General features: G+C 46.6%; 1 protein-coding gene across 4 annotated transcripts in view; it reads right to left on the reverse strand.

The window, feature by feature from the left end:
- LOC139268858 (transmembrane protein 233) overlaps positions 1-25,126 on the reverse strand; it is a 90,968-nt gene that overhangs the window by 49,971 nt on the left and 15,871 nt on the right. For 2 of the 4 annotated variants that reach the window (XM_070887639.1, XM_070887640.1), the window contains exon 3: positions 6,883-6,952. The exons of the other annotated variants lie outside the window; for them this stretch is intronic. In XM_070887639.1, the coding sequence (XP_070743740.1) occupies positions 6,923-6,952 (30 nt within the window). In that variant the 3' untranslated portion in view covers positions 6,883-6,922. The remainder of the gene's footprint in view (positions 1-6,882; positions 6,953-25,126) is intronic. 4 annotated transcript variants of the gene reach the window in all.

The following is a 25,126-nucleotide window of genomic DNA, read 5'->3' on the forward strand; positions in this document are numbered from 1 at the left end:
CCCTCCAAGCTCTCCTACCCACCCCCCAAGTTCTCCTACCCCGCCCAAGCTCTCCTACCCCCCAAGCTCTCCTATACCCCCACCAAGCTCTCCTACCCCCCAAGCTCTCCTACCTCCCCAAGCTCTCCTACCCTCCAGCTCTCTCTTCCCCCACAGATCTCTCTTTCCCCCCCCAGATCTCTCTCCCCCAAGCTCTCCCCCACCTCCCGCAGCTCTCTCCTCCCCCACTCCCAAGCTCTCCTCCCCCCCAAGCTCTCCAACCCACAAGCTCTTCTCCCCCCCACCCAAGCTCCCCACCCCCCCCACAAGCTCTCCTAACCCCCCAAGCTCTCCTACACCCCACCCCCCGCAAGCCCTCCTACTCCCCCAATCTCTCCTACACCCCCTCCAAGCTTTCCTACCCCCCTAAGCTCTCCTACCCTGCCCCCCACCCCCCCTCCCCCCCAAGCTCTCCTACCCAGACTGATTCCCGGGATGGCAGGACTGACATATGAGGAGAGACTGGATCGACTGGGCCTGTATTCACTGGAGTTTAGAAGAATGAGAGGGATCTCATCGAAACATATAAAATTCTGACGGGACTGGACAGGTTAGATGCAGGAAGAATGTTCCCGATGTTTTGGAAGTCCAGAACCAGGGGTTACAGTCTAAGGAAAGGGGTAAACCATTTAGGACCGAGATGAAGAGAAACTTCTTCACTCAGAGCGTTGTGAACCTGTGGAATTCTCTACCACAGTGAGTTGTTGATGCCAGTTTGTTAGATATATTCAAGAGGGAGTTAGATATGGCCCTTACAGCCCAAGGGATCAAGGGGTATGGAGAGAGAGCAGGAAAGTGGTACTGAGGTGAATGATCAGCCATGATCTTAGTGAATGGTGGTGCAGGCTCGAAGGGCCGAATGGCCTACTCCTGCACCTATTTTCTATGTTTCTATGTTTCTCCCCCTACCCACCCCCTTCATTTGCTGAAGTTTCTGCCTCTTACAAGGAAAATTGGAAAGTTCCGGAGATGGCAATGACTAGGCAGGTAGTGCCAATTTCCAATTACCTGCAGAACCCTGAGGAATTTCAGCTCCAATTAGGTTAATGAGCATAAATTCAAATTTAATTCAAACAGGTACCAGATGGAGATTGATTTATTTCTCATGATATCTTAATGCATTGATTCTGAAAGCAGTCATGTATTACATTTGAGTCATGTTAGACTGCTTTGGTATTCCTGATTCGTACCATAACAAAAGCAAAATGCTCTGGATGCTTGAAATTTCAAGTATTAAACAGAAAATGCTTGAAACTTTCAGCAGGTCAGGCATCAAACTGAAACGTTAACTCTCTTTCTCTCTCCACAGCTGCTGCTTGACTTGCTAAGTGTTTCCAGCAATTTCTGTTTTTATTCTCTATGTGTACTAGTTTGGTCAAAGTCCTCTAATAATAAGACCTTCCTTTTTGTTTTGACTTGGTGATCTATTGCAGAGGATTTAAAATGTTTTAGTAGAGGGATTCCCTGGAAATCTTTACAACCTATTGAAAACTCCTCGCAAATACATATGCACTCCCACGACCCCCTCTACAAATACTGATGCCCACCCAGCAACTCCCTACAAATACTGATGCTCTCCCAGGAATTCCCTACAAATACTGATGCTCTCCCAGGAATTTCCAAGATCCTCCTTCCCCACAAATACAGATGCACTCCCAGGTCCCTCACCACAAATACTGACACACTTTCAAGAATCACCCCCCACCCGCCCCCACCCCACCCCCCCAACCACCATCCAAAATTATACTGACGCACTCCCAGGAACTCCTTACAAATACCGACGCACTCCCAGGGATTTCCTACAAAAAATGACACACTCCAAGGAAATCCCTGTACATACTGACGCACTCCCAGGACCCATGCCCTACAAATACTGGCACACTCCCAGGACCACCCTCTACAAGTACTGGCACACTCCCAGGACCACCCTCTACAAGTACTGGCACACTCCCAGGACCACCCTCTACAAGTACTGGCACACTCCCAGGACCACCCTCTACAAGTACTGGCACACTCCCAGGACCACCCTCTACAAATACTGGCACACTCCCAGGACCACCCTCTACAAGTACTGGCACACTCCCAGGACCACCCTCTACAAATACTGGCACACTCCCAGGACCACCCTCTACAAGTACTGGCACACTCCCAGGACCACCCTCTACAAATACTGGCACACTCCCAGGACCACCCTCTACAAGTACTGGCACACTCCCAGGACCACCCTCTACAAATACTGGCACACTCCCAGGACCACCCTCTACAAGTACTGGCACACTCCGATGATCACCCCCCTACAGATACTGGCACATTCCCAGGGCTACCCCCTACAAATACTGGCACATTCCCAGGACCACCCTCTACAAATACACTCCCAGGACTGCCCCCCCACCCCCCCCACCCACAAATACTGAAACATTGCCAGGGACCCCTGCAAATATAGACACACCCAAAATGGTGCCATCGCTGCAGACAACATTTTTATGAGTGTGCATCAATAGAAAGAACATTTTGCTATATCAAAAAACACATCAGCTGATAGACGGACAGGCAGAAAACTTTTACTTTGCGGATGTCCCGAGATCATCTTGCAGGCTCGATAGGGTCTGGAAACCCCAATTTGAAAACTTGTGGTCTACAGCAAACCCCCTTGAGTTATCGGAAGTAAAGATCTAACTAGATAATTGCAGGTTATGTGTTTCCAAAGTACCTATGGAATGAGCTGAAAATTAAGTAATAGACTCTCATACCAGTTGACTGGAACTAATTTTGAAAATTCTACTCTTAAAGTCAATTACATTTTTAATAAACAAAAGAAAAGTTAGACACGCTCAATTTATTTTAGGTGGATTACTTATCTGCTGTAGTGTGCAGTGAGTCATTGAGTAAACCCTCCATCTATACATAGTGCAGTCTACAATTGAGATGCATATAGCATTTCAAAACATAACAGTTTCAAGTTGTCAAGATGAATTATTGAGCATTACAAACAGCAGTTCTTTATGCTAAATCAACACTTAGCTGGTAATCAGCATCACTGTCATGCTGTAATTTTTCCTCTATATAACATTGCACCTGTTTTCTTTCCTGGATTTAACCCCCCTAGATTATCCTCAATTCATTGGCATCCAATCACAAAGAGAAAGACTGAGTAAGCTACTGCCTCTTACCCTCTGCAGACATGTGCAAAAGCAGGATTATTCTGGTCCTCTTTAACAAAAAAATGAATGCATTTGCTGCTCCATATATTGAACAAGGCAAACTAAAAAGATTTGTTTCTGTCAACATAAAGATTCACTTTTGTATTCGTATTGAGATTTAGGAGGGATCTGTGGTTACTATAGCCAGGGATGGACCTGTGGGTACTGAACCTACGGATGGACCTGTGGGTATTGAGTCCAAGGATGGACCTGTGGGTACTGAAGCCAGGAATGGATCTGTGGGTATTGAACCGAGGGATAGACCTGTTGGGACTGAAGCCAGAGATGAAATTGTGCGGACTGAAGCCAGAGACTGATCTATGTGAACCAAAGCCAGAGATGGACCTGTGGGGACTGACGCTAGGGATGGGCTGTGGGTATTGAAGCCAGGGATGGACTGTGGGTACTGAAGCAAGGGATGGACCTGTGGGTACTGAAGCCAGAGATAGACTGTGGGTACTGAAGCCAGAGATAGACTGTGGGTACTGAAGCCAGAGATAGACTGTGGGTACTGAAGCCAGGTATGGACTGTAGGTACTGAAGCCAGAGATAGACTGTGGGTACTGAAGCCAGAGATAGACTGTGGGTACTGAAGCCAGGTATGGACTGTAGGTACTGAAGCCAGAGATAGACTGTGGGTACTGAAGCCAGAGATAGACTGTGGGTACTGAAGCCAGGTATGGACTGTAGGTACTGAAGCCAGAGATAGACTGTGGGTACTGAAGCCAGAGATAGACTGTGGGTACTGAAGCCAGGTATGGACTGTGGGTACTGAAGCCAGAGATAGACTGTGGGTACTGAAGCCAGGTATGGACTGTAGGTACTGAAGCCAGAGATAGACTGTGGGTATTGAACCCAGGGATGGACCTGTGGGGACTGAAGCCAGAGATGAAATTGTGCGGACTGAAGCCAGAGACTGATCTATGTGAACCAAAGCCAGAGATGAACCTGTGGGGACTGAAGCCAGAGATGGACCTGTGGGGACTGACGCTAGGGATGGGCTGTGGGTATTGAAGCCAGAGATGGACCTGTTGGGACTGAAGCTAGACCTATGTGAACTAAAGCCAGAAATGGATCTTTGAGTATTGAAGTCAGTGATGGACCTCTGGTTATTGAAGCCTCAACTCAACAACTCATATTTATAAAATCCACACAGCTTTCTTGTAAAAGATGCTGAGAACATTTTATTCCCTGACCAGGTGAGGTTGTTTGTAAGAGAATGGAACAATGTGAGGACGTTCATATATCTTTCTTTGGCATGTAGGGATTCTGCACAGCCCTCCGGTTCTTGGATGTGATGGTAATGTTTGATGGGGCCGAAAAGCCCTTTTTAATAAAGGCCTTAACAGAGCTAGGTTTTGGCATTGCTTTTGTGTTGTGGATCAGGATGCTCACAGATTCTAAGGCACTTGTGCCATTTAGCTGTCAATCCCAGTGTTCTCTTTACACAACAGAATGAAACAGGCATATCCTATTTCTTCCTTGATTTTCAGTCTTACTTGTAAATCAGTACAACTCAGCATCCATGGAGGGGTAATCCTATTAGATATTCCTATATACTGTGATACTCTGGCCCCACACTCTGGAATTCACTCCCTAAACCCCTCTCCCTCGCCTCCTTTAAGACCTTCCTAAGAACCCATCTTTTTGACCAAGCTTTTTTCATCCCTCCTAGTATCTCCTTCTTGGGATAAGGGTCCATTATTAAAAGAAAATATGCCTCTTTGAAGTGCCTTGGAAAGTTTTTCTATGTTAAAGGTGTCATATAAATGGAAGTTGTTGTTACTTGCTGGAAGGTGAGTGTGTCCAAAATTTACTTCCCTACAAAGCAATATTTCTGAAAAGATGATGGATGGGTGGTTTCTGTTTCTGCCCGCTCATTAATATGAATGTGTAGAAAATTGTAGGATGACCAATATGGAAACAGAAACACCCTGCAATAAGCTTTCTTAAGATACCTCTAGATCTGCCATTTCCTTTTGACACAAGCTGGCTACCAGGTTTCTAGACTGTTCTAAAGGGGATGGAGTATAAAAGCAGGGAAGGATGCTACAGTTATACAGGGTATTGGTGAGGCCACACCTGGAATACTGCGTACAGTTTTGGTTTCCATATATACGAAAGGATATACTTGCTTTGGAGGCAGTTCAGAGAAGGTTCACAAGGTTGATTCTGGAATTGAGGGGGTTGACTTATGAGGAAAGGTTGAGTAGGTTGGGCCTCTACTCATTGGAATTAAGAAGAATGAGAGGTGATCTTATCAAAACGTATAAGATTATGAGGGGGCTGGACAAGGTGGATGCAGAGAGGATGTTGCCACTGATAGGGGAGACTAGAACTAGAAGGCATGATCTTTGAAGAAGGGGCCGCCCATTCAAAACTGAGATGAGGAGGAATTTCTTCTCTCAGAGGGTTGCAAATCTGTGGAATTTGCTGCCTCAGAAAGCTGTGGAATCTGGGTCATTGAATAAATTTAAGACAGAGATAGACAGTTTCTTAACCGATAAGGGAATAAAGGGTTATGGGGAGCAGGGAGGGAAGTGGACCTGAGTCCATGATCGGATCAGCCATGATCATTTTAAATGGCGGAGCAGGCTCAAGGGGCCGTATGGTCTACTCCTACTTCTTATGTTCTTATGTCCTTTCTCGTTGGTTCAGTTAAGGAAGATAGGTTGATTTCACAAGAGATGTTGATTGGACAATCTTAACTGTAGAGTTTCTACTGCAGAGTGTCATTTTATTTGGTATACAGTTCCTAGATTTTCAACTGACAACCAGTTGTGAGAGTGACCACTGAAAATTCCTCATCAGATTACCACAACCATTGTACTTGCATTGTTGCACAAGAGTTTACAGATCAGTGTTGGATAAGATATGGAGCTCCCAATCATGTATCTTCTATATTTGTCCATCAATCCAACCATATTAGGTCACGATACTGAAGGAGATACAGTTATTAAAGATATTTCATTCACACCCAACTCGATGCACTCTGTCTTGAATCTTCCTGTGAAGATTGGACTCTGGAATAGTTCATTTAGTCAATTTTCTGTCCTTTGTTGGCTTCCAACTTTCTGAAAACAGCTGGTATTGATATCCCACTCAGCATGGAAAGGGGCTCTGGAAAGGGGCTCTAAGAGAATGATAGCCTCCTTTTGTCCATCTCAATTTATTTGTGTGGGGTTGCCCTCTTTGAATGATCATGGATAAGGAGAGGATGGGTTGTGCCAGCCATGATGTTCACAGTTGACTCTTGGGTTGGTCTGGGACTAGGCTTGGGTGTTCCATAGGTTTCTGTATTTGTCCCCACCCTACCACCTCCTCTCATCACATTATATGGAGGAAGGACCCTACCCCCAGCACTAACCTGAATGCTCCACCCCCTTCAATATTATTGTTTGCTCATTCTTCTGATTTTGGCCTCCCACAGGTCTGACTCTTGTTCCTGCTGTAAAAATGAAACCTGAGGCCTTCCCTAGTGCAAACTGTATGACTTACTCCCCATGTCCTCATAATGGGCGCCTTTATCAGGCCTAAATAAATCTCCTTAGGTTCTCTTAGACTCAGTCTTTAATGAAACGGTCAGCATACTTATCCAATGCATATGAACCTTTAATGTTATTGTTGATTTGCTTAATCTTACCTCAGATGTCTTAACTGTTACAAACTTGCATTCCACTTTGTTATTGTTGTAATGTTGCTAACCTGTTGATCTACAAGAAATGTAACCAGCCTAAATATAAACAAAACAGCTGTACATATTAGGGATAACATAATGCAAGTAAAACAAGTGATGCAGCTATCAGCAGGACAGAAATAGAATCCATATGGATAGACATAAAAGATAATAAAGTATCAATCACACTAATACGTGTAGTCTACAAACCACCTACTAGTGGAAGGGAGGTGGAGGAAGAAATACGCAGATAAATTAGGGAAATGAGAAAAAACACAGAATAATAATCATGGCGGATTTCAACTACCCCAATATTAACTGGATAGAAGAGGTAGGTAAAGGGGGATAAGGGAATAGAGTTCCTACAATGTGTACTCCTTTCTAACCCAATATGTAACAACACAACAAGGGAGGATTCGCCATCGGATCTAGTAATGGGGAATGAATCAGAGCAGATAAAAGGAGTAAAAGTATGGGAACATCTAGGCAATAGTGACCATAATTATAATATGCTTTAAATGATAATTAAGAAAGACATAAGTAATGATGAAAACAGTTATGTATGTAATAACTCGATTGACTGAATACTGTAAACTAACACAGGTACAAACCTTGTTTTCTTTACTAGGGCCCAAAGTGATTACATTACATGATGGCTTGCCTTTTATACCTGGGCAGCACACACGTGCGTACAGCCCAATGACCTCCGACAGTGGCGCCACCTGGTGGCTAGCAACTCCAAGCATACATACATGACAATATCCCCCTTTAAGATATTAGTAACAGTTTTTTTACAAATTGAGATGGTCTGGGGCTTTCCGCTCCTGAGTTGATTGTCTCAGTTCAACTCCAACCTTTGGCGAATGTTCTGAGTCTGTTATGACTGAGGGCTGGGTAGCCGATCTGATGGGAGTGGCAATGACCATTTCAGGGATTGAAAGTCCAGATTCATTGATGACAGTGGAGTCCTCTGATGAATGAGGGTAGGTTGGTTGGTCACTGATTGTGTCTTCCTCAGACGGTTCAGGTTCATCCGTGTGCCACAGCTTTATCTGATCAACATGTTTCCTGCATGTCTGCCCATTCTTGCACTTGACGATAAACGTTCTGTTACCCTCCTTGGCCATAACAGTACCGGCAATCCATTTGGGACCCTGACCACAATTTAGAACATACACAGGATCATTACCAGAAATGTCGCGTGATACAGTAGCATGATCATGATACCACTGCTGACTTTGACGTCTGTATTCAACATGATCGTTCAAGTCAGGGTGGACAAGAGAGAGCTTGGTCTTAAGACCTCTCTTCATCAACAGTTCATCAGGGGGGACCCCGGTAAGCATGTGGGGTCTTGTCCTGTAACTAAGCAATATGCATGACAAGCGAGTCTGCAGTGAACCTTGAGTTACACGTTTCATACTCTGCTTGATGGTTTGGACAGCACGCTCTGCTTGACCATTAGATGCGCGTTTGAATGGTGCTGACCTCACATGTTTGATACCATTGAGTTTCATGAACTCTTGAAACTCCAGACTAGTGAAGCAAGGTCCGTTATCGCTTTCAACGATGTCGGGCAGACCATGAGTGGCAAACATGACATGAAGGCTCGCAGTGGTAGTTGTGGATGTACTGGATGACATGATTATACACTCTATCCAGTTAGAATATGCATCCACCACAACTAAAAACATCTTTCCCAGGAAGGGACCTGCAAAGTCGATGTGGATCCTGGACCATGGTCTAGATCGTCAGCTGCAATTCCGCTTTACTTAGCTGCATGCAAGTGTTGCACTGATGCACACATGATTCCAGATCAGAGTCAATTCCAGGCCACCATACATGAGACCTGGCAATGGCTTTCATCATGACAATACTGGGATGAGTGCTATGTAGATCATGTACAAATTTCTCTCTGCCTTTCTTAGGCATAACAACACGATTACCCCACAGTAAACAATCTGACTGAATGGATAGTTTGTCTTTACGACGGTTGTACGGTTTGGTCTCATTGCCCATTTGCTTGGGTATGGCAGACCAATCACCACTAAGGACACACTGTTTCACAACCAATAATATTGGATCCTGGCTGGTCCAGGTCTTAACTTGTTGAGCTGTGACAGGGGTTTCTTCACTTTCAAAAGCATCCATAACTAACAGTCGGTCTGCAGGTTGTGGTGTCTCCACCTCCGGTGTGGGCAACGGCAGACGGCTCAGTGCATCGGCACAATTCTCGGTGCCAGGTCTATGGCGAATGACATAATCATAGGCAGATAATGTCAATGCCCACCTCTGGATGCGGGACGATGCACTGGTATTTATACCTTTGTTTTCCGAAAACAATGAAATGAGTGACTTGTGATCTGTTTCCAGTTCAAACCGAAAACCAAACAGGTACTGATGCATCTTTTTAACCCCATACACACAGGTGAATGCTTCTTTTTCTACCATGCTGTAGGCTCTTTCTGCCTTTGGCAAACTTTTAGAAGCATACGCAACAGGTTATAGTTTACCCGACTCATTAGTTTGTTGGAGCACGCAACCAACTCCATATGATGAAGCATCACAAGCCAATACTAGGCGCTTACATGGATCATAATGTACCAGCAGCTTGTTAGAGCAAAGCAGATTAATAGCTTTCTCAAAAGCTCTATCTTGAGACGCACCCCAAACACAGTTGTCGCCTTTTCTTAGTAGCATGTGCAGTGGCTCTAATGAAGTGCTCAATCTAGGTAGGATATTACCGAAGTAGTTGAGTAGACCAAGGAATGAATGCAGCTCCGTCACATTCTGAGGCTTGGGTGCATTTTTGATGGCCTTGGTTTTCGAGTCCATAAGCCTGATGCCGTCAGCAGCAATTTTCCTCCCCAGGAATTTGACTTCCGGTGCCATGAAGACGCACTTTGAGCGTTTCAGTCTGAGTCCCACTTTGTCCAGATGATGTAAAATCACATCTAGGTTGTTCAGATGTTTGGTGGTGTCACGACCTGTGATCACGATGTCATCTTGGAACACAACAGTTCTAGGGACGGACTTCAGTAGACTCTCTAAGTTGCTCTGAAATATGGCTGCAGCCGAGCGAATTCTGAAAGGACACCTGTTGTAGATAAACAATCCTTTATGAGTGTTGATGCACGTAAATTTCTTTGACATCTCGACCAGCTCCTATGTCATATAGGCCGACGTCAGATCCAGTTTAGTGAACGACTTCCCCCCGGCTAGTGTTGCAAACAGATTATCAGCCTTCGGTAATGGGCATTGATCCTGTTTCGAAACTCGGTTGATCGTAACCTTCAAGTCTCCACAAATCCTGATAGTGCCATCACTCTTCAACACAGGAACAATGGGACTGGCCCATTCATTAAATTCCACCAGTGATATGACCCCTTCACACTGGAGTCTGTCCAGTTCGATTTCGACCTTCTCCCTCATCAGTTACGGAACTGCCCGAGCTTTATGATGGATGGGTCTTGCATCTGAGTCCACGTGGATCTGCACCTTGGCTCCCGTGAAATTGTCGATGCCTGGTTCAAACAGCACTTGAGCACATGGAGTATCATCCTGTGACAACAACACTTTGATATTGTTCCAATTGCATTTGATTTTTTCTAGCCAATTCCTGCCGAACAGCGTTGGACCATTGCCTGGAACAATCCATAACGGTAAATCATGAACCTCACCATCATACGACACCTTGACTACTGTACTGCCAATCACCGTTATGAGTTCATTGACTGGACTCAGCTTAGGCCTCACAGCCTTAGTATCCCACAGCTTGTCGAATGTCCTCTGGCTCATTATTGATTGACACGCACCCATGTCCAATTCCATCGGTACCGGCACACCGTTAAGTTTCACATTAATCATTATCGGTTGGCTCTTTGTTAGGAACGAATACAGTCCATACACTTCCTCCTCTTGTATCTCGGATTGCATATCCGGATCCACGTTATACTGGTCATCATCCTCCATGTGGTGTGTCACAGCACGCTTGCTCAGTTGCAGACACATGCGCTGGAGATGCCCCAGTCTCGAACAGCCTTTACAAATGTACTGTTTAAACTGTCACTGATGAGGCTGATGATTGCCCCCACAATGCCAACATGATGAAATCAGATTCATTCCCATTGGCAGACTTTGGGTAGCCACAGGTTTCGCATACGCAGTCAAGTAGGCCCTGCCATATGCAGCTCTGCCAAACGACAATACAATCTTGTTTACAGTACTTGCCGAGATCCGATTTTTCAATGGTATCTGCTTTAAGTTTTTGTCTGTCATGATGCATACCTGGGCAATCGTGATGGCCTTGCTCAAATCCAGCATCTCCACGGCTAGTAGCTTACGCAGGATCACCTCGTGGTTGATACCGATTACAAAGAAGTCTCGCAGCATATCTCCCAATGCGTTTTTGAACTTACAGGGGGTCCAGCTAGACGTCTTAGGTCGGCAACGAATTCCGACACATTCTGACCCTCAGAACAAACCTGCTTGTAGAATCGATATCGTGAGATGATGATGCCTTCTTCTGGTTTGAGATGGTCACGTATCAGAGCACACAATTACTCATAGTCCTTGTCCATTGGACTTGCTGGCAAGAGTAGATTCTTTGAGTCCATAGATTTTCGGACCACAAACCGTGAGGAAGACCGCCCTCCGCCTAATTGCGTCAGTGGGTTCCTCCATTTTGTTGGCCACGAAGTACTGGTCCAGGCGAGCTACAAAATCTGTCCAGTCCTCTCCCTCCACGAATCTCTCCAGAATTCCAATTGTGCTCATTTTTACATGCGTAGGTTTTTAAGTTATCTCGTCACCAAATGTCATGCATGTAATAACTCGATAGACTGAATACTGTAAACTAACACAGGTACAAGTCTGGCTCTGCTTTATTAGGGCCCAAAGTGATTACATTACATGATGGCTTGCCTTCTATACCTGGGCATACAGTTCAATGACCTCCGACAGTGGCACCACCTGGTGGCTAGTAACCCCAAGCATACATATATGACAAAAACCATGGTAATAGATTGGAGAAAAGCTGATTTTGAGGAGCAGAGAATAGAACTTGGGAAAATAAAATGGGCAACAATATTGGCAAACAATGATGCAGAACAGCAATGGGAAACATTTAAAACAGTGTTGAACACAATGCAGGAACAATATATTCCACTAAAAGGGAAGAACAAACTAATGAGACTTCATAGATGAATTAAGCCATAAGGGAACAATTGAGGGTAAGGAAAGAGGCATACATTAAGTACATAGATAGCAGGGGAGAGAATAAGGGAGAATACAAAGAGATTGGGAGAGAAGTCAAAAAAACAATTAGAAAGGCAAAGAGGAACTATGAAATTAAATGATCAAAACATAAAACAAAATAGTAAAATATTTTACAGTTACATCAAAAAAAAAGGAAGGTTGGTATAGGAATAGGGCCATGAAGGGATAGACAGGATAATACCACAGGTAACAATAGAGAGATGGCAGAAATATTAAACAATTATTTTGCTTCAGTATTTAACAAGGAGATAGAATAGATGGACATGGCATTGGATGATGAGATTAGTAATGTGATAAGTGCATTTAAAATAAAAAAGGGGATATATTAAATAAACAAATCAAACTCAAAGAGGTTAAAACCACTGGTCCGGATGGATTACACCACACATTTTAAAGAATCTAGGGAAGAGACAGCAGAGGCATTACTACACATTTAATAATTTGTTAGAAAAAGGTGTAGTGCCAGAGGACTGGTGGATTGCTAATGTAATACCTGCTTTAAGCAGGGGGATAGAATATGTCCAGGGAATTATAGACCAGTCAGCTTAACATCGGTGGTAGGAAATGTTATGTATTTATCCCCTTGTAACCTTGTAATCTGCATCTCACCTGTCCACCAGAGGGACTACATGTTGGAGTCCCAAGGGATCCCAGCATCCCTTGGGAGTACAATATATAAGCAGGCCACCCAAGAGGTACCTGCACTCTGGAACTACAATAAAGGAGCTAAGGTCACACTTGCTCATTACACACAGTACTCGGTCTGACCTCTTATTATGAGTATAACAATTGGTGACGAGGTAACGAACTGTGCGAAAATGCAAAGAACAGTCGGCATCCTGGAGAAGTTCTCAGGGGGACGATTGGGAGGCCTTCATGGAGAGACTCGACCAATACTTCGTAGCCAATGAGCTGGAAGGAGACGAGAACGCGACCAAACGAAGGGCAATCCTCCTAACTGTCTGTGGGGGCACTACCTATGGCCTCAGGAAGAATCTCCTGGCCCCGGCTAAACCAACAGAGAAATCCTACGGAGAACTGTATATGCTGGTCCGGGAGCACCTAAATCCTAAGCATCGTGTTTTGACGGCGAAATATCCGTTCTACAAGTGTCAACGATCGGAGGGCCAGGAAGTGGCGAGCAACGTCGCCGAACTAAGGCGCCTCGCAGGACATTGTGAGTTTGAGGAATTCCTAGAACAAATGCTCAGAGACTTTTTTGTACTGGACATCGGACATGAGACAATCCTTCGCAAACTGTTGATTGTAGAAACTCCGAATCTGAGTAAAGCCATAACGATAGCCCAAGCAGACAACAGCAAGCAGATTTCGCAGAACAAATAAGTTTCGGCCAGTACTGTGCATAAAGTAACTTTGGTTTTGAGCAGAAATGTACATGGCAGAATATACACGCCGGCTGCTGTGGCCCAACCTCAATTGACCCAGAGTCTGCCATCATCTGTTAATGTGAGGCAGTTAACACCCTGTTTGGCGCTGCGGGGGTGATCATCGGCCCCATCAATGTCGCTTTAGGCACTATGTGCAATGGCTGCAGAACAATGGGACACCTCCAACGAATGTGCAGGCGAGCTGCAAACCCTGAAAACCACCACGGTGCAGAGGAAGATCGATCCACTATGGATCAGACGGAATTGGAAACTCGTACGGCGAGGCAGAGGTGTACGGGCTATACATGTTCATGATGAAATGTTCACCAATAATGTTGAAAGTTGAACTGAACGGTATTCCAGTGTCGATGGAGCTGGACACAGGGGCAAGTCAGTCCATAATGAGTAAAACAGCCTTCGACAGGCTGTGGGGGAAGAAGGCACATAGGCCCAAGCTCACTCGAAGCTAATGACGTATACAAAGGAACTAATCCCAGTAATTGGCAGTGTTGAAGTCAAAGTCTCCTATGATGGAGCAGTACATGAACTCCCGCTGTGGATTATGCCAGGGGATGGCCCCACGTTATTTGGCAGAAGCTGGCTGGGGAAAATCCGCTGGAACTGGGACGACATCCGAGTGCTTTCGTCAGTTGACGACACCGCATGTACCCAGGTTCTAAGCAAGTTCCCTTCGTTATTCGAGCCAAGCATTGGAAGTTTCTAGGGGGTGAAAGTGCAGATCCATTTGGTTCCCAGTCCGTGACCCGTCCACCACAAGGCTCAGGCGGGACTGTACATGATGCGTGAAAAAGTAGAAATTGAGCTAGACAGGCTGCAACATGAATGCATCATCGCGCTGGTGGAGTTCAACGACTGGGCCAGTCCGATTGTTCCGCTACTCAAGGAGGACGGTACAGTTAGAATTTGCGGTGACTATAAAGTAACAATTAACCGTTTTTCACTGCAGGACCAAGGCAGACGACCTATTTGTAACCCTGGCTGGAGGGAAGACGTTCACCAAGCTGGATCTGACCTCGGCCTACATGACGCAGGAGCTGGAGGAGTCTTCAAAAGGCCTCACCTGTATCAACACACCCAAAGGTCTACTTATTTACAACTGGTGCCTGTTTGGGATTCGGTCGGCTGCAGTGATCTTCCAGCAAAACATGGAAAGCCTGCTAAAGTCGGTTCCTTGTACAGTGGTCTTCAAGAACGAAATATTGGTTACAGGTCGGGACACCATGGAGCACTTGAAGAACCTGGAGGAGGTTCTTAGTCGGTTGGATTGCGTGCGGCTCAGGTTGAAACGCTAGAAGTGTGTTTTCCTGGCACAGGACGTCGAATTGTTCGGAAGAAGGATCGCAGCAGACGGCATCAGACCCACTGACGCCAAGACGGAGGCCATCAAGAACGCGCCGCGACCATGGAATGTGATGGAGCTGCAGTAGTTTCTGGGACTCCTTAACTACTTCGGTAATTTCCTACCCTGCTAGCACCCCTACATGTGCTACTGCGCAAGGGAAATGACTGGGTATGGGGGAATTCACAAGAGGCTGCCTTTAAGAAAGCCAGAAATTTACTGTGTTCTAACAAACTCCTTGTTCTGTATAACCCATGTAAACGACTAGTGTTAGCTTGCGATGCATCGTCATACGGGGTCGGGTGTGTGTTACAACAGGCTAATGAATTGGGAATGTTACAACCAGTTGCGTATGCATCCAGGAGTTTGTCTAAGGCCGAAAGGGCCTACAGCATGGTTGAAAAAGAGGCTCTGGTGTGCATTTACGGGGTAAAAAAAAATGCACCAGTACTTGTTTGGCCTCAACTTCAAGCTTGAAACAAACCACAAGCCGCTCATATCGCTATTCTTGGAGAGCAAAGGAATCAATACCAATGCCTCTGCCCACATCCAAAGATGGGCGCTCACGCAGTCGGCATACAACTATGTAATTCGCCACAGACCGGGAACAGAGAACTGCGCAGATGCTCTCAGTCGGCCACCATTGCCCACCACAGGGGTGGAAATGGCACAGCCAGCTGTTGTGTCCTTACACTCTACTGTACTCTACTGTAAATCAACACGAGGCACATACTGGAGACAAGGTCACTCTGTGACCTGAACCTTTATTCACAGGACCAAGAAGTGATGACCCTGCGTGGGACCTCCCTTTATATACCTGGATGACCAGGTGAGGAGTGTCTCCCACAAGTTCACCCCCTGTGGTCAAGGTGTGCATTTCTTAGGTGTATACAGTGTACAGTGTTGTTACATGCAGATTACAGTTACATGAAGGTTACATACATGACATCACCTCCCCCCCCAACGTCTTTGGGTCAAAGATTGAGTCTTTCAGGCGGTCGACGCTCTCTCGTGGAGCGCCGCAGTTGGGGCTCTGGTTATTGAGCCTTGGCATGAGTCTTTGTCACCTGTGGTGATTCCAGCTCATCCGGGCTGGCCGCAGGGACTGTGCATGCTGCTGAATGTTCTTGTTGCTCGTTCACTGGCGGTGGTGTGGGCAGCATCTCATGATTTTCCTCAGGTTTATAGAAAAACATAGAAACATAGAAAATAAGTGCAGGAGTAGGCATCTCAGTGTCCATGCTGAACCTTTTTTTTACTTGGTCCAGATGCTTGCGGCATATCTGTCCATTGTTAAGTCTGACCACTATGACCCTAATCCCCTCTTTACCAATTACAGTACCCTCAAGCCACTTGGGCTCCAAAGCGTGATTCAGAACAAATACAGGGTCATCGATTTCTATACATCTCCCCTTTGCGTTACGATCATGGCACTCATTTTGGGACTGGCGCTTACCCTCAACAATGTTTGACAGGACTGGGTGAATGAGGGACAGTCGAGTTTTAAGTGTGCGTTTCATGAGTAGTTCCGCTGGCGGGACTCCCGTGAGCGAATGTGATCGGGACCTGTAGGCCAGCAGGAGGCACGATAGGTGGCATTGAAGGGAGGGTCCTTGAATCCGGAGCATGCCATGTTTTATGATTTGGACCGCACGTTCCGCCTGGCCACTGGAAGCCGGCTTGAACAGTGCTGTCCTGACGTGTTTGATGCCATTACCCGACATGAACTTCCGGAATTCATAGCTAGTGAAGCACGGGCCGTTGTCACAAAGACCGCACGCAGACTCTCCACTGTGGTGGATGTCATGCACGAATTCAATATGATGCACTCGATCCATTTCGAGTACGCATCAATAACAATGAGGAACATTTTCCCCATGAACGAGCCCGCGTAGTCTACGTGAATACGTGACCATGGCTTAGTGGGCCAGGGCCACGGACTGAGTGGGGCCTCCCTGGGGGCATTGCCCAGCTGGGCACATGTCGTGCACCTGCAAACACAGTGTTCCAGGTCTGCATCAATTCCTGGCCACCATACATATGACCAGGCAATGGCCTTCATTAGCACAATGCCTGGGTGCTCGCTGTGGAGTTCCCTGATGAATGCTTCCCTTCCTTTCTGGGGCATGACTATCCGGCTGCCCCATAGCAGGCAGTGGGCTTGGATGGAGAGTTCATCCATTCGTCTGTGAAATGGTCTGACCTCTTCAGGGCATGCTCCATGCTCCGTGTGCGGGCGCCCAATCCCCAGTCAGGACACATTTCTTAATCAAGGATAGGAGGGGATCTCTGTTTGTCCATGTTTTGATCTGGTGGGCTCTGATGGGGGAGCCTGCGCTGTCGAAAGCATCGACAGCCATGACCATCTCAGTGCTTTGCTCCGCTGCCCCCTCAGTGGAAGCCTGCTGAGCGCGTCAGCGCAGTTTTCATGGTGTAGTCATACGCAGCCAGCTTGAGAGCCTATCGCTGTATGCGAGCTGACGCATTGGCACGGACAGCTTTTCTGTCGGACAGTAGGGATGTTAACGGCTTGTGGTCCGATTCTAACTCGAACCTTCTGCCAAAAAGGTACTGGTGCATCTTTTTCACCCCGTAGACACATGTGAGTGTTTCCTTTTCAACCATCCCATATCCCCTTTCTGCTTGGGAGAGTGACCTGGAAGCATAAGCCACAGGTTGGAGTTGGCCCTCATCATTACTCTGCTGCAACACGCACCCAACCCCATAGGATGATGCATCGCATGTCAAAAGTTGTACAGGGTCAACAGCTTATTAGAACAAAGCAGGTTCCGCGCCCAATTGAAAACCCGTTCCTGACAGTCCCCCCAAAACCAATTGCAACCCTTACGCAGGAGCACTTGTAGCGGCTCCAACAATGTGCTTAAGTTCAGCAGAAAGTTCCAGAAATAGTTCAATAGTCCAAGAAATGAACGCAACTCCGATGTGTTGCCGGGCCTGGGCGCGTGATGGATCGCCTCCGTTTTAGATTCGGTAGGCTGGATCCCGTCTGCGGCAACCCTCCTGCCCAAAAACTCGACCTCTGGCGCCAAAAACACCCACTTGGACTTCTTTAGTCGCAGGCCTACCCGGTCCAGTCGGCGTAGCACCTCCTTCAGGTTGTGGAGGTGTTCCTCGGTGTCTCGACCCGTGATAAGGATGTCGTCCTGAAATACGATTGTTCCGGGAATGGATTTGAGCAGGCTTTCCATGTTCCTTTGAAAGATAGCGGCTACTGAACGAATGCCAAATGGACACCTGTTGTAGACAAACAGCCCCTTGTGTGTGGCGATGGTGGTCAGTAGCTTGGATTCTTCGGCCAGTTCCTGGGTCATGTCGGCTGAAGTGAGGTCCAACTTGGTGGACAGCTTGCCGCCTGCCAGCGTGGCAAAAGGATCCTCCGCTCTCGGAAGCGGGTATTGGTCTTATAGTGACACTCGGTTGATGGTGGCTTTGTAGTCGCCACAGATCCTGACCGAGCCATCCGTTTTTAGGACAGGGACGATGAGGCTTGCCCATCGCTGAATTCAACGGACAAAATTATGCCCTCTCTTAGCAACCTGTCCAACTCAATTTTCTCCTGCATCACATATGGCACAGCTCTGGCTTTATGGTGCACTGGTGTGGCGTCCGGGGTGATGCGTGTCACTACTTTGGTACCTTTGAAAGTCCCGACACCAGGTTGAAATAGTGACTCAAACTTTTGTAGGACCTGTGAGCATGAACTTCGCTCCACAGATGAAATGGCGTGCACATCCCCCCATTTCCAGTTCATCTCGGCTAACCAGCTCCTCCCCAAAAGCGCGGGACCATTTCCCGGGACAATCCAGAGTGGCACCCAGTTCTCTGATCCATTATGTGTGACCACCAACATTGCACTGCCTAGCACTGGGATGATCTCTTTGGTGTACGTCCGTAATTGCGTGTCAATGCGTTCTAGTTTGGGTCTGCTCGCTCTGAGTGGCCATAGTTTCTCGAATTGTTGGACACTCATAAGTGACTGGCTGGCTCCTGTGTCCAGCTCCATGCGTGCCGGGATGCCGTTTAACAGTACTCTCATCATCATAGGTGGCGTCTTTGTGTATGAGCTGTGGATGTTTGCCACCTGAACCCGTTGAACTTCAGCATCCATTGCTGTGTCCTAAGCATAACCCTGCCTTGCAGACCCCTCTTGTGGTTCATCCGCTTCGTAAACCAGCCTCGCTGCGGCTTCCTGCACATTCTGGCTAAATGTCCACTGAAGTTACATTTTCTGCAGATAAATTGTTGAAACCTGCAGGTTTTCGCAGCATGTCTGCCCCCGCACCTCCAGCAGGAGCTGAGATTGTTGTGAACAAAAGAGCTGTTCCCAGGCATTCCTCTCTGATTGTCTCTTTGATTACTCTTGAGCACTCTGTTAGTGAGTGTCAATGGCTCCATCCTGGGACGTATTGTTCAGCCTGCCATTGTCTGTGTTGAGGACTTACCCTAGAGTCTGTTGCTGCCTGGTTGGTGTCGAATAGCCCTTGCTTGCCTGCGGGGTTCTGAGTCGCGTTTACCATGTTAACTCCCTGCTCAATCGCCACGTTGAGAGCAGAGTTGCGCGTGTATATGATCTTGGTTTCCTCCTCCCCCGCCATGAAGGTTTGAGCCATCAACGCCGCTGCTTCCAAGGTCAAGTCCTTGGTCTCAATTAGCTTCCTACAAATCCCAGCGTGACCAATGCCCTCAATGAAGAAATCTCGTAACATCTCCCCCCTGCAGGTGTCTGTGAACTTACAGAGGCTGGCCAAGCGCCGAAGGTCCGCAACAAAGTCCGGTATGCTCTGCCCTTCCCGACGTCTGTGCGTATAGAATCGGTGTCGGGCCATGTGTCTACTGCTCGCCGGTTTGAGGTGCTCACCGATCAGTTTGCTGAGCTCCTCAAAGGTCTTGTCCGCTGGCTTCTCGGGTGCGAGCAGGTCTTTCATCAGCGCGTACGTCTTAGGTCCACAGCTGGTCAGTAGATCCGCCCTTCGCTTGTCAGCCGCTGCCGCTCCCAACCAGTCCTTCGTGACAAAGCTCTGCTGGAGCCTCTCAACGAAATCGTCCCAGTCCTCACCAACACAGTACCATTCCTCTGTGCTACCGGTGGCCATTCTCGTGAGTCGTTGATTCTCGTTTCTTGTCGCCAAATGTTGTGTCCTTACACTTTATTGTACTCTACTGTAAATCAACACGAGGCACATACTGGACACACGGTCACTCTGTGACCTGTACCTTTATTCACAGGACCAAGAAGTGATGACCCTGCGTGGGACCTCCCTTTATATACCTAGATGACCAGGTGAGGAGTGTCTCCCACAAGTTCACGCCCTATGGTCAAGGTGTGCATTTCTTAGGTGTATACAGTGTACAGTGTTGTTACATGAAGGTTACATTTACATGAAGGTTACATACATGACACCAGCGGACTTGCTTATGGTCATGGAGGCATTTGATAATGAGAAATCCCTCATTACGGCCCACAAGATCAGGACAAGGACCAGCCAGGATCCTTTACTCTCCCTGGTAAAAAAAAACTGTGTCCTCCATGGGAGCTGGTCCAGTGTCCCAGTGGAAATGCAGGAAGCGATTAAGCCATTCCACAGCTGCAAAGATGAGCTGTCCCTGCAGGCGGACTGTCTCTTGTGGGGCAATCGTGTAGTCTTGCCCAAGAAAGGCAGAGACACATTTATTGGGGAACTACACAGCACCCACCCAGGCATCGTGATGATGAAAGCCATAGCCAGATCCCATGTGTGGTGGCCAGGCATCGACTCAGATTTAGAGTCATGTGTACGCCAGTGCAACGCTTGCTCTCAGTTGAGCAATGCACCCAGAGAGGCACCACTAAGTTTATGGAACTGGCCATCCAAACCATGGTCGAGGATCTATGTAGACTATGCAGGCCCATTCCTAGGCAAAATGTTTTTGGTTGTCGTGGATGCTTACTCAAAGTGGATTGAATATGCAATAATGTCTGTACGCATGTCCACGGCCACCATTGAAAGTCTCAGAGCTATGTTTGCCATGCACAGCCTACCCAATGTCCTAGTCAGCGACAATGGGCCGTGCTTCACAAGTGCCGAATTCAAAGAGTTCATGACCCGCAACAGGATAAAACATGTCACATCTGCGCCGTTCAAGCCCGCATCCACCGGCCAGGCAGAACGGGCAGTCCAGCAAAGCTTGAAACGCGTGTCGGAAGGCTCTCTGCAGACCCGGTTGTCCCGAGTACTGCTCAGCTATCGCACCAGACCCCACTCACTCACAGGGATTCCCCCAGCCGAGCTGCTCATGAAAAGGGCGCTTAAAACAAGGCTCTCCCTGGTCCACCCTGATCGACATGATCACATGGAGGACAAGCGGCATCAACAGATGTGTACCATGACCACGCAAACTTGTCACGTGATATTGAGATCAATGATCCTGTGTTTGTGCTCAATTATGGACATGGTCCCAAATGGCTCGCCGGCACAGTCACAGCCTGAGAGGGGAGTAGGGTGTTTCAGGTTAAACTGACCAATGGACAAACGCACAGAAAACACTTGGACCAAATTAAACTGCGGTTCACCAACAGCTCCGCACAACCTGAAGAGGACACCACCAACTTTGGCCTTCCAACACACACACACAAGTGGCAACTGACATCATAGTTGACCACGAAAAAGAACTCATCATCCCTAGTAGCCCGGCAAGGCTGGCTGCCCAACAGCCCAATGAAGAACTGACCAATCCAACCACACCAGCATTTGTACCGAGACGATTGACAAGGGAGCGCAAAGCCCCAGATCGTCTCACCTTGTAAGTAAGTGTATTGTTGACTTCACGAGTACTTATGGAATCCCAACTAAAGCAGAAAATAGAAGAACATCTGGAAAGCAAAAATATAGTAACGAATAGTCAGCATGGTTTGAAAAGGGAAAGTCTTGCTTGACCAACCTCATTGGGTTTTTTGAAGAGATAACGGAGACAGTAGACAATGGTTGGGCAGTAGATGTAATGTATTTAGATTTTCAAAAGGCCTAAATAAAGTACCCCATAATATACTGATTAACGCATGGCAGATGCAGTACAATGTGGATAAATGTGAGGTTATCCACTTTGGTGGCAAAAACACGAAGGCAGAATATTATCTGAATGGCGACAGATTAGGAAAAGGGGAGGTCCAACGAGACCTGGGTGTCATGGTACATCAGTCAATGAAAGTTGCCATGCAGGTACAGCAGGCGGTGAAGAAGGCAAATGGTATGTTGGCCTTCATAGCTAGGACCTCAAAGGTGGTAATCTCGGGATTACTGCCAGTACCACGTACTAGTGAGGGTAGAAATAGGAAGGCTAGTCAGATAAATATGTGGCTGGGGCATTGGTGTAGGAATAATTGGGACCGCTTCTGGGGTAGGTAGGACCTGTACAAGTCGGACAGGTTACACCTCAACAGAGACGGGACCAATGTTCTCATGGGTGGTTTTGATAGTGCAGTTGGGAGGGCTTTAAACTAGCTTGGCAGGGGGTTGGGAACCCAGGAGAGGGCTCTGAGCTAGTTAGAGTGGGTGAAAGCTCAGATGAACAGAACCCCAAGAAAGGATGCAAAAGGCAGGAGGCAACAGAGCAGAGTAGCACTGGGGTAAGTGTAAACCACAAGGTGATAGGAAAGGACAATATGTATGAATATAAGGGGGCTGCAGGAGGGGTCAAAACTAAAAATCATGGCTGAAAAACTAGTATTAAAACACTCTACCTAAACGCACGCAGCATTCGAAACAAAGTAAATGAGTTGACGGCACAAATCATTACAAATGGGTATGATTTGGTGGCCATTACAGAAACGTGGTTACAGGGTGACCAAGACTGGGAATTAAACATACAGGGGTATCTGACAATTTGGAAAGATAGACAAGAAGGGAAAGGAGGTGGGGTAGCTCTGTTAATAAAGGATGATATCAGGGCAGTTGTGAGAGACGATATTGGCTCGAATGAACAAAATGTTGAATCATTGTGGGTGGGGATTAGAGATAGCAAGGGGAAAAAGTCACTGGTGGGCGTAGTTTATAGGCCCCCAAATAATAACTTCACGGTGGGGCGGACAATAATCAAGGGAATAATGGAGGCATGTGAAAAAGGAACGGCAGTAATCATCGGGGATTTTAACCTACATATCGATTGGTCAAATCAAATCGCACGGGGTAGCCTTGAGGAGGAATTCATAGAATGCATACGTGATTGTTTCTTAGAACAGTATGTTACAGAACCTACAAGGGAGCAAGCTATCTTAGATCTGGTCCTGTGTAATGAGACAGGAATAATAAACGATCTCCTAGTAAATGATCCTCTCGGAATGAGTGATCACAGTATGGTTGAATTTGTAATACAGATTGAGGGTGAGGAAGTAGTGTCTCAAACGAGCGTACTATGCTTAAACAAAGGGGAATACAGTGGGATGAGGGCAGAGTTGGCTAAAGTAGACTGGAAACACAGACTAAACAGTGGCACAATTGAGGAACAGTGGAGGACTTTTAAGGAGCTCTTTCATAGTGCTCAACAAAAAATATATTCCAGTGAAAAAGAAGGGCGGTAAGAGAAGGGATAACCAGCTGTGGTTAACCAAGGAAATAAAGGAGAGTATCAAATTAAAAACCAATGTATATAAGGTGGCCAAGGTTAGTGGGAAACTAGAAGATTGGGAACATTTTAAATGACAGCCAAGAATGACTAAGAAAGCAATAAAGAAAGGAAAGATAGATTACGAAAGTAAACTTGCGCAAAACATAAAAACAGATAGTAAAAGCTTTCACAGATATATAAAATGGAAAAGAGTGACTAAAGTAAATGTTGGTCCCTTAGAAGATGAGAAGGGGGATTTAATAATGGGAAATGTGGAAATGGCTGAGACCTTAAACAATTATTTTGCTTCGGTCTTCACAGTGGAAGACACAAAAGCCATGCCAAAAATTGCTGGTCACGGAAATGTGGGAAGGGAGGACCTTGAGACAATCACTATCACTAGTGGGGTAGTGCTGGACAGGCTAATGGATCCCAAGGTAGACAAGTCCCCTGGTCCTGATGAAATGCATTCCAGGGTATTAAAAGAGATGGCGGAAGTTATAACAGATGCATTTGTTATAATCTACCAAAATTCTCTGGACTCTAGGGAGGGGCCATCGGATTGGAAAGCAGCTAATGTAACGCCTCTGTTTAAAAAAGGGGGCAGACAAAAGGCAGGTAACTATAGGCCGGTGAGTTTAACATTTGTAGTGAGGAAAATGCTTGAAGCTATCATTAAGGAAGAAATAGCGGGAAATCTAGATAGGAATAGTGCAATCAAGCAGACGCAACATGGATTCATGAAGGGGAAATCATGTTTAACTAATTTACTGGAATCCTTTGAGGATATAACAAGCATGGTGGATAGAGGTGTACCGATGGATGTGGTGTATTTGGATTTCCAAAAGGCATTCGATAAGGTGCCACACAAAAGGTTACTGCAGAAGATAAAGGTACGCGGAGTCAGAGGAAATGTATTAGCATGGATAGAGAATTGGCTGGCTAACAGAAAGCAGAGAGTCGGGATAAATGGGTTCTTTTCGGGTTGGAAATCGGTGGTTAGTGGTGTGCCACAGGGATCGGTGCTGGGACCACAACTGTTTACAATATACACAGATGACCTGGAAGAAGGGACAGAGTGAAGTGTAACAAAATTTGCAGATTAGTGGGAAAGCGGGTTGTGTAGAGGACACAGAGAGGCTGCAAAGACATTTAGATAGATTGAGCGAATGGGCTAAGGTTTGGCAGATGGAATACAATGTCGGAAAATGTGAGGTCATCCATCTTGGGAAAAAAAACAGTAAAAGGGAATATTATTTGAATGGGGAGAAATTACAACATGCTGCGGTGCAGAGGGACCTGGGGGTCCTTGTGCATGAATCCCAAAAAGTTAGTTTGCAGGTGCAGCAGCTAATCGGGAAGGCGAATGGAATGTTGGCCTTCATTGTGAGAAGGATGGAGTACAAAAGCAGGAAGGTCCTGCTGCAACTGTATAGGGTATTGGTGAGGCCGCACCTGGAGTACTGCGTGCAGTTTTGGTCATCTTGCTTAAGGAAGGATATACTGGCTTTGGAGGGGTACAGAGACAATTCACTAGGCTGATTCCAGAGATGAGGGGGTTACCTTATGATGATAGATTGAGCAG

The sequence above is a fragment of the Pristiophorus japonicus genome, chromosome 8 (genome assembly GCF_044704955.1).
Source record: "Pristiophorus japonicus isolate sPriJap1 chromosome 8, sPriJap1.hap1, whole genome shotgun sequence".
Classification (NCBI taxonomy): Eukaryota; Metazoa; Chordata; class Chondrichthyes; family Pristiophoridae; genus Pristiophorus; species Pristiophorus japonicus.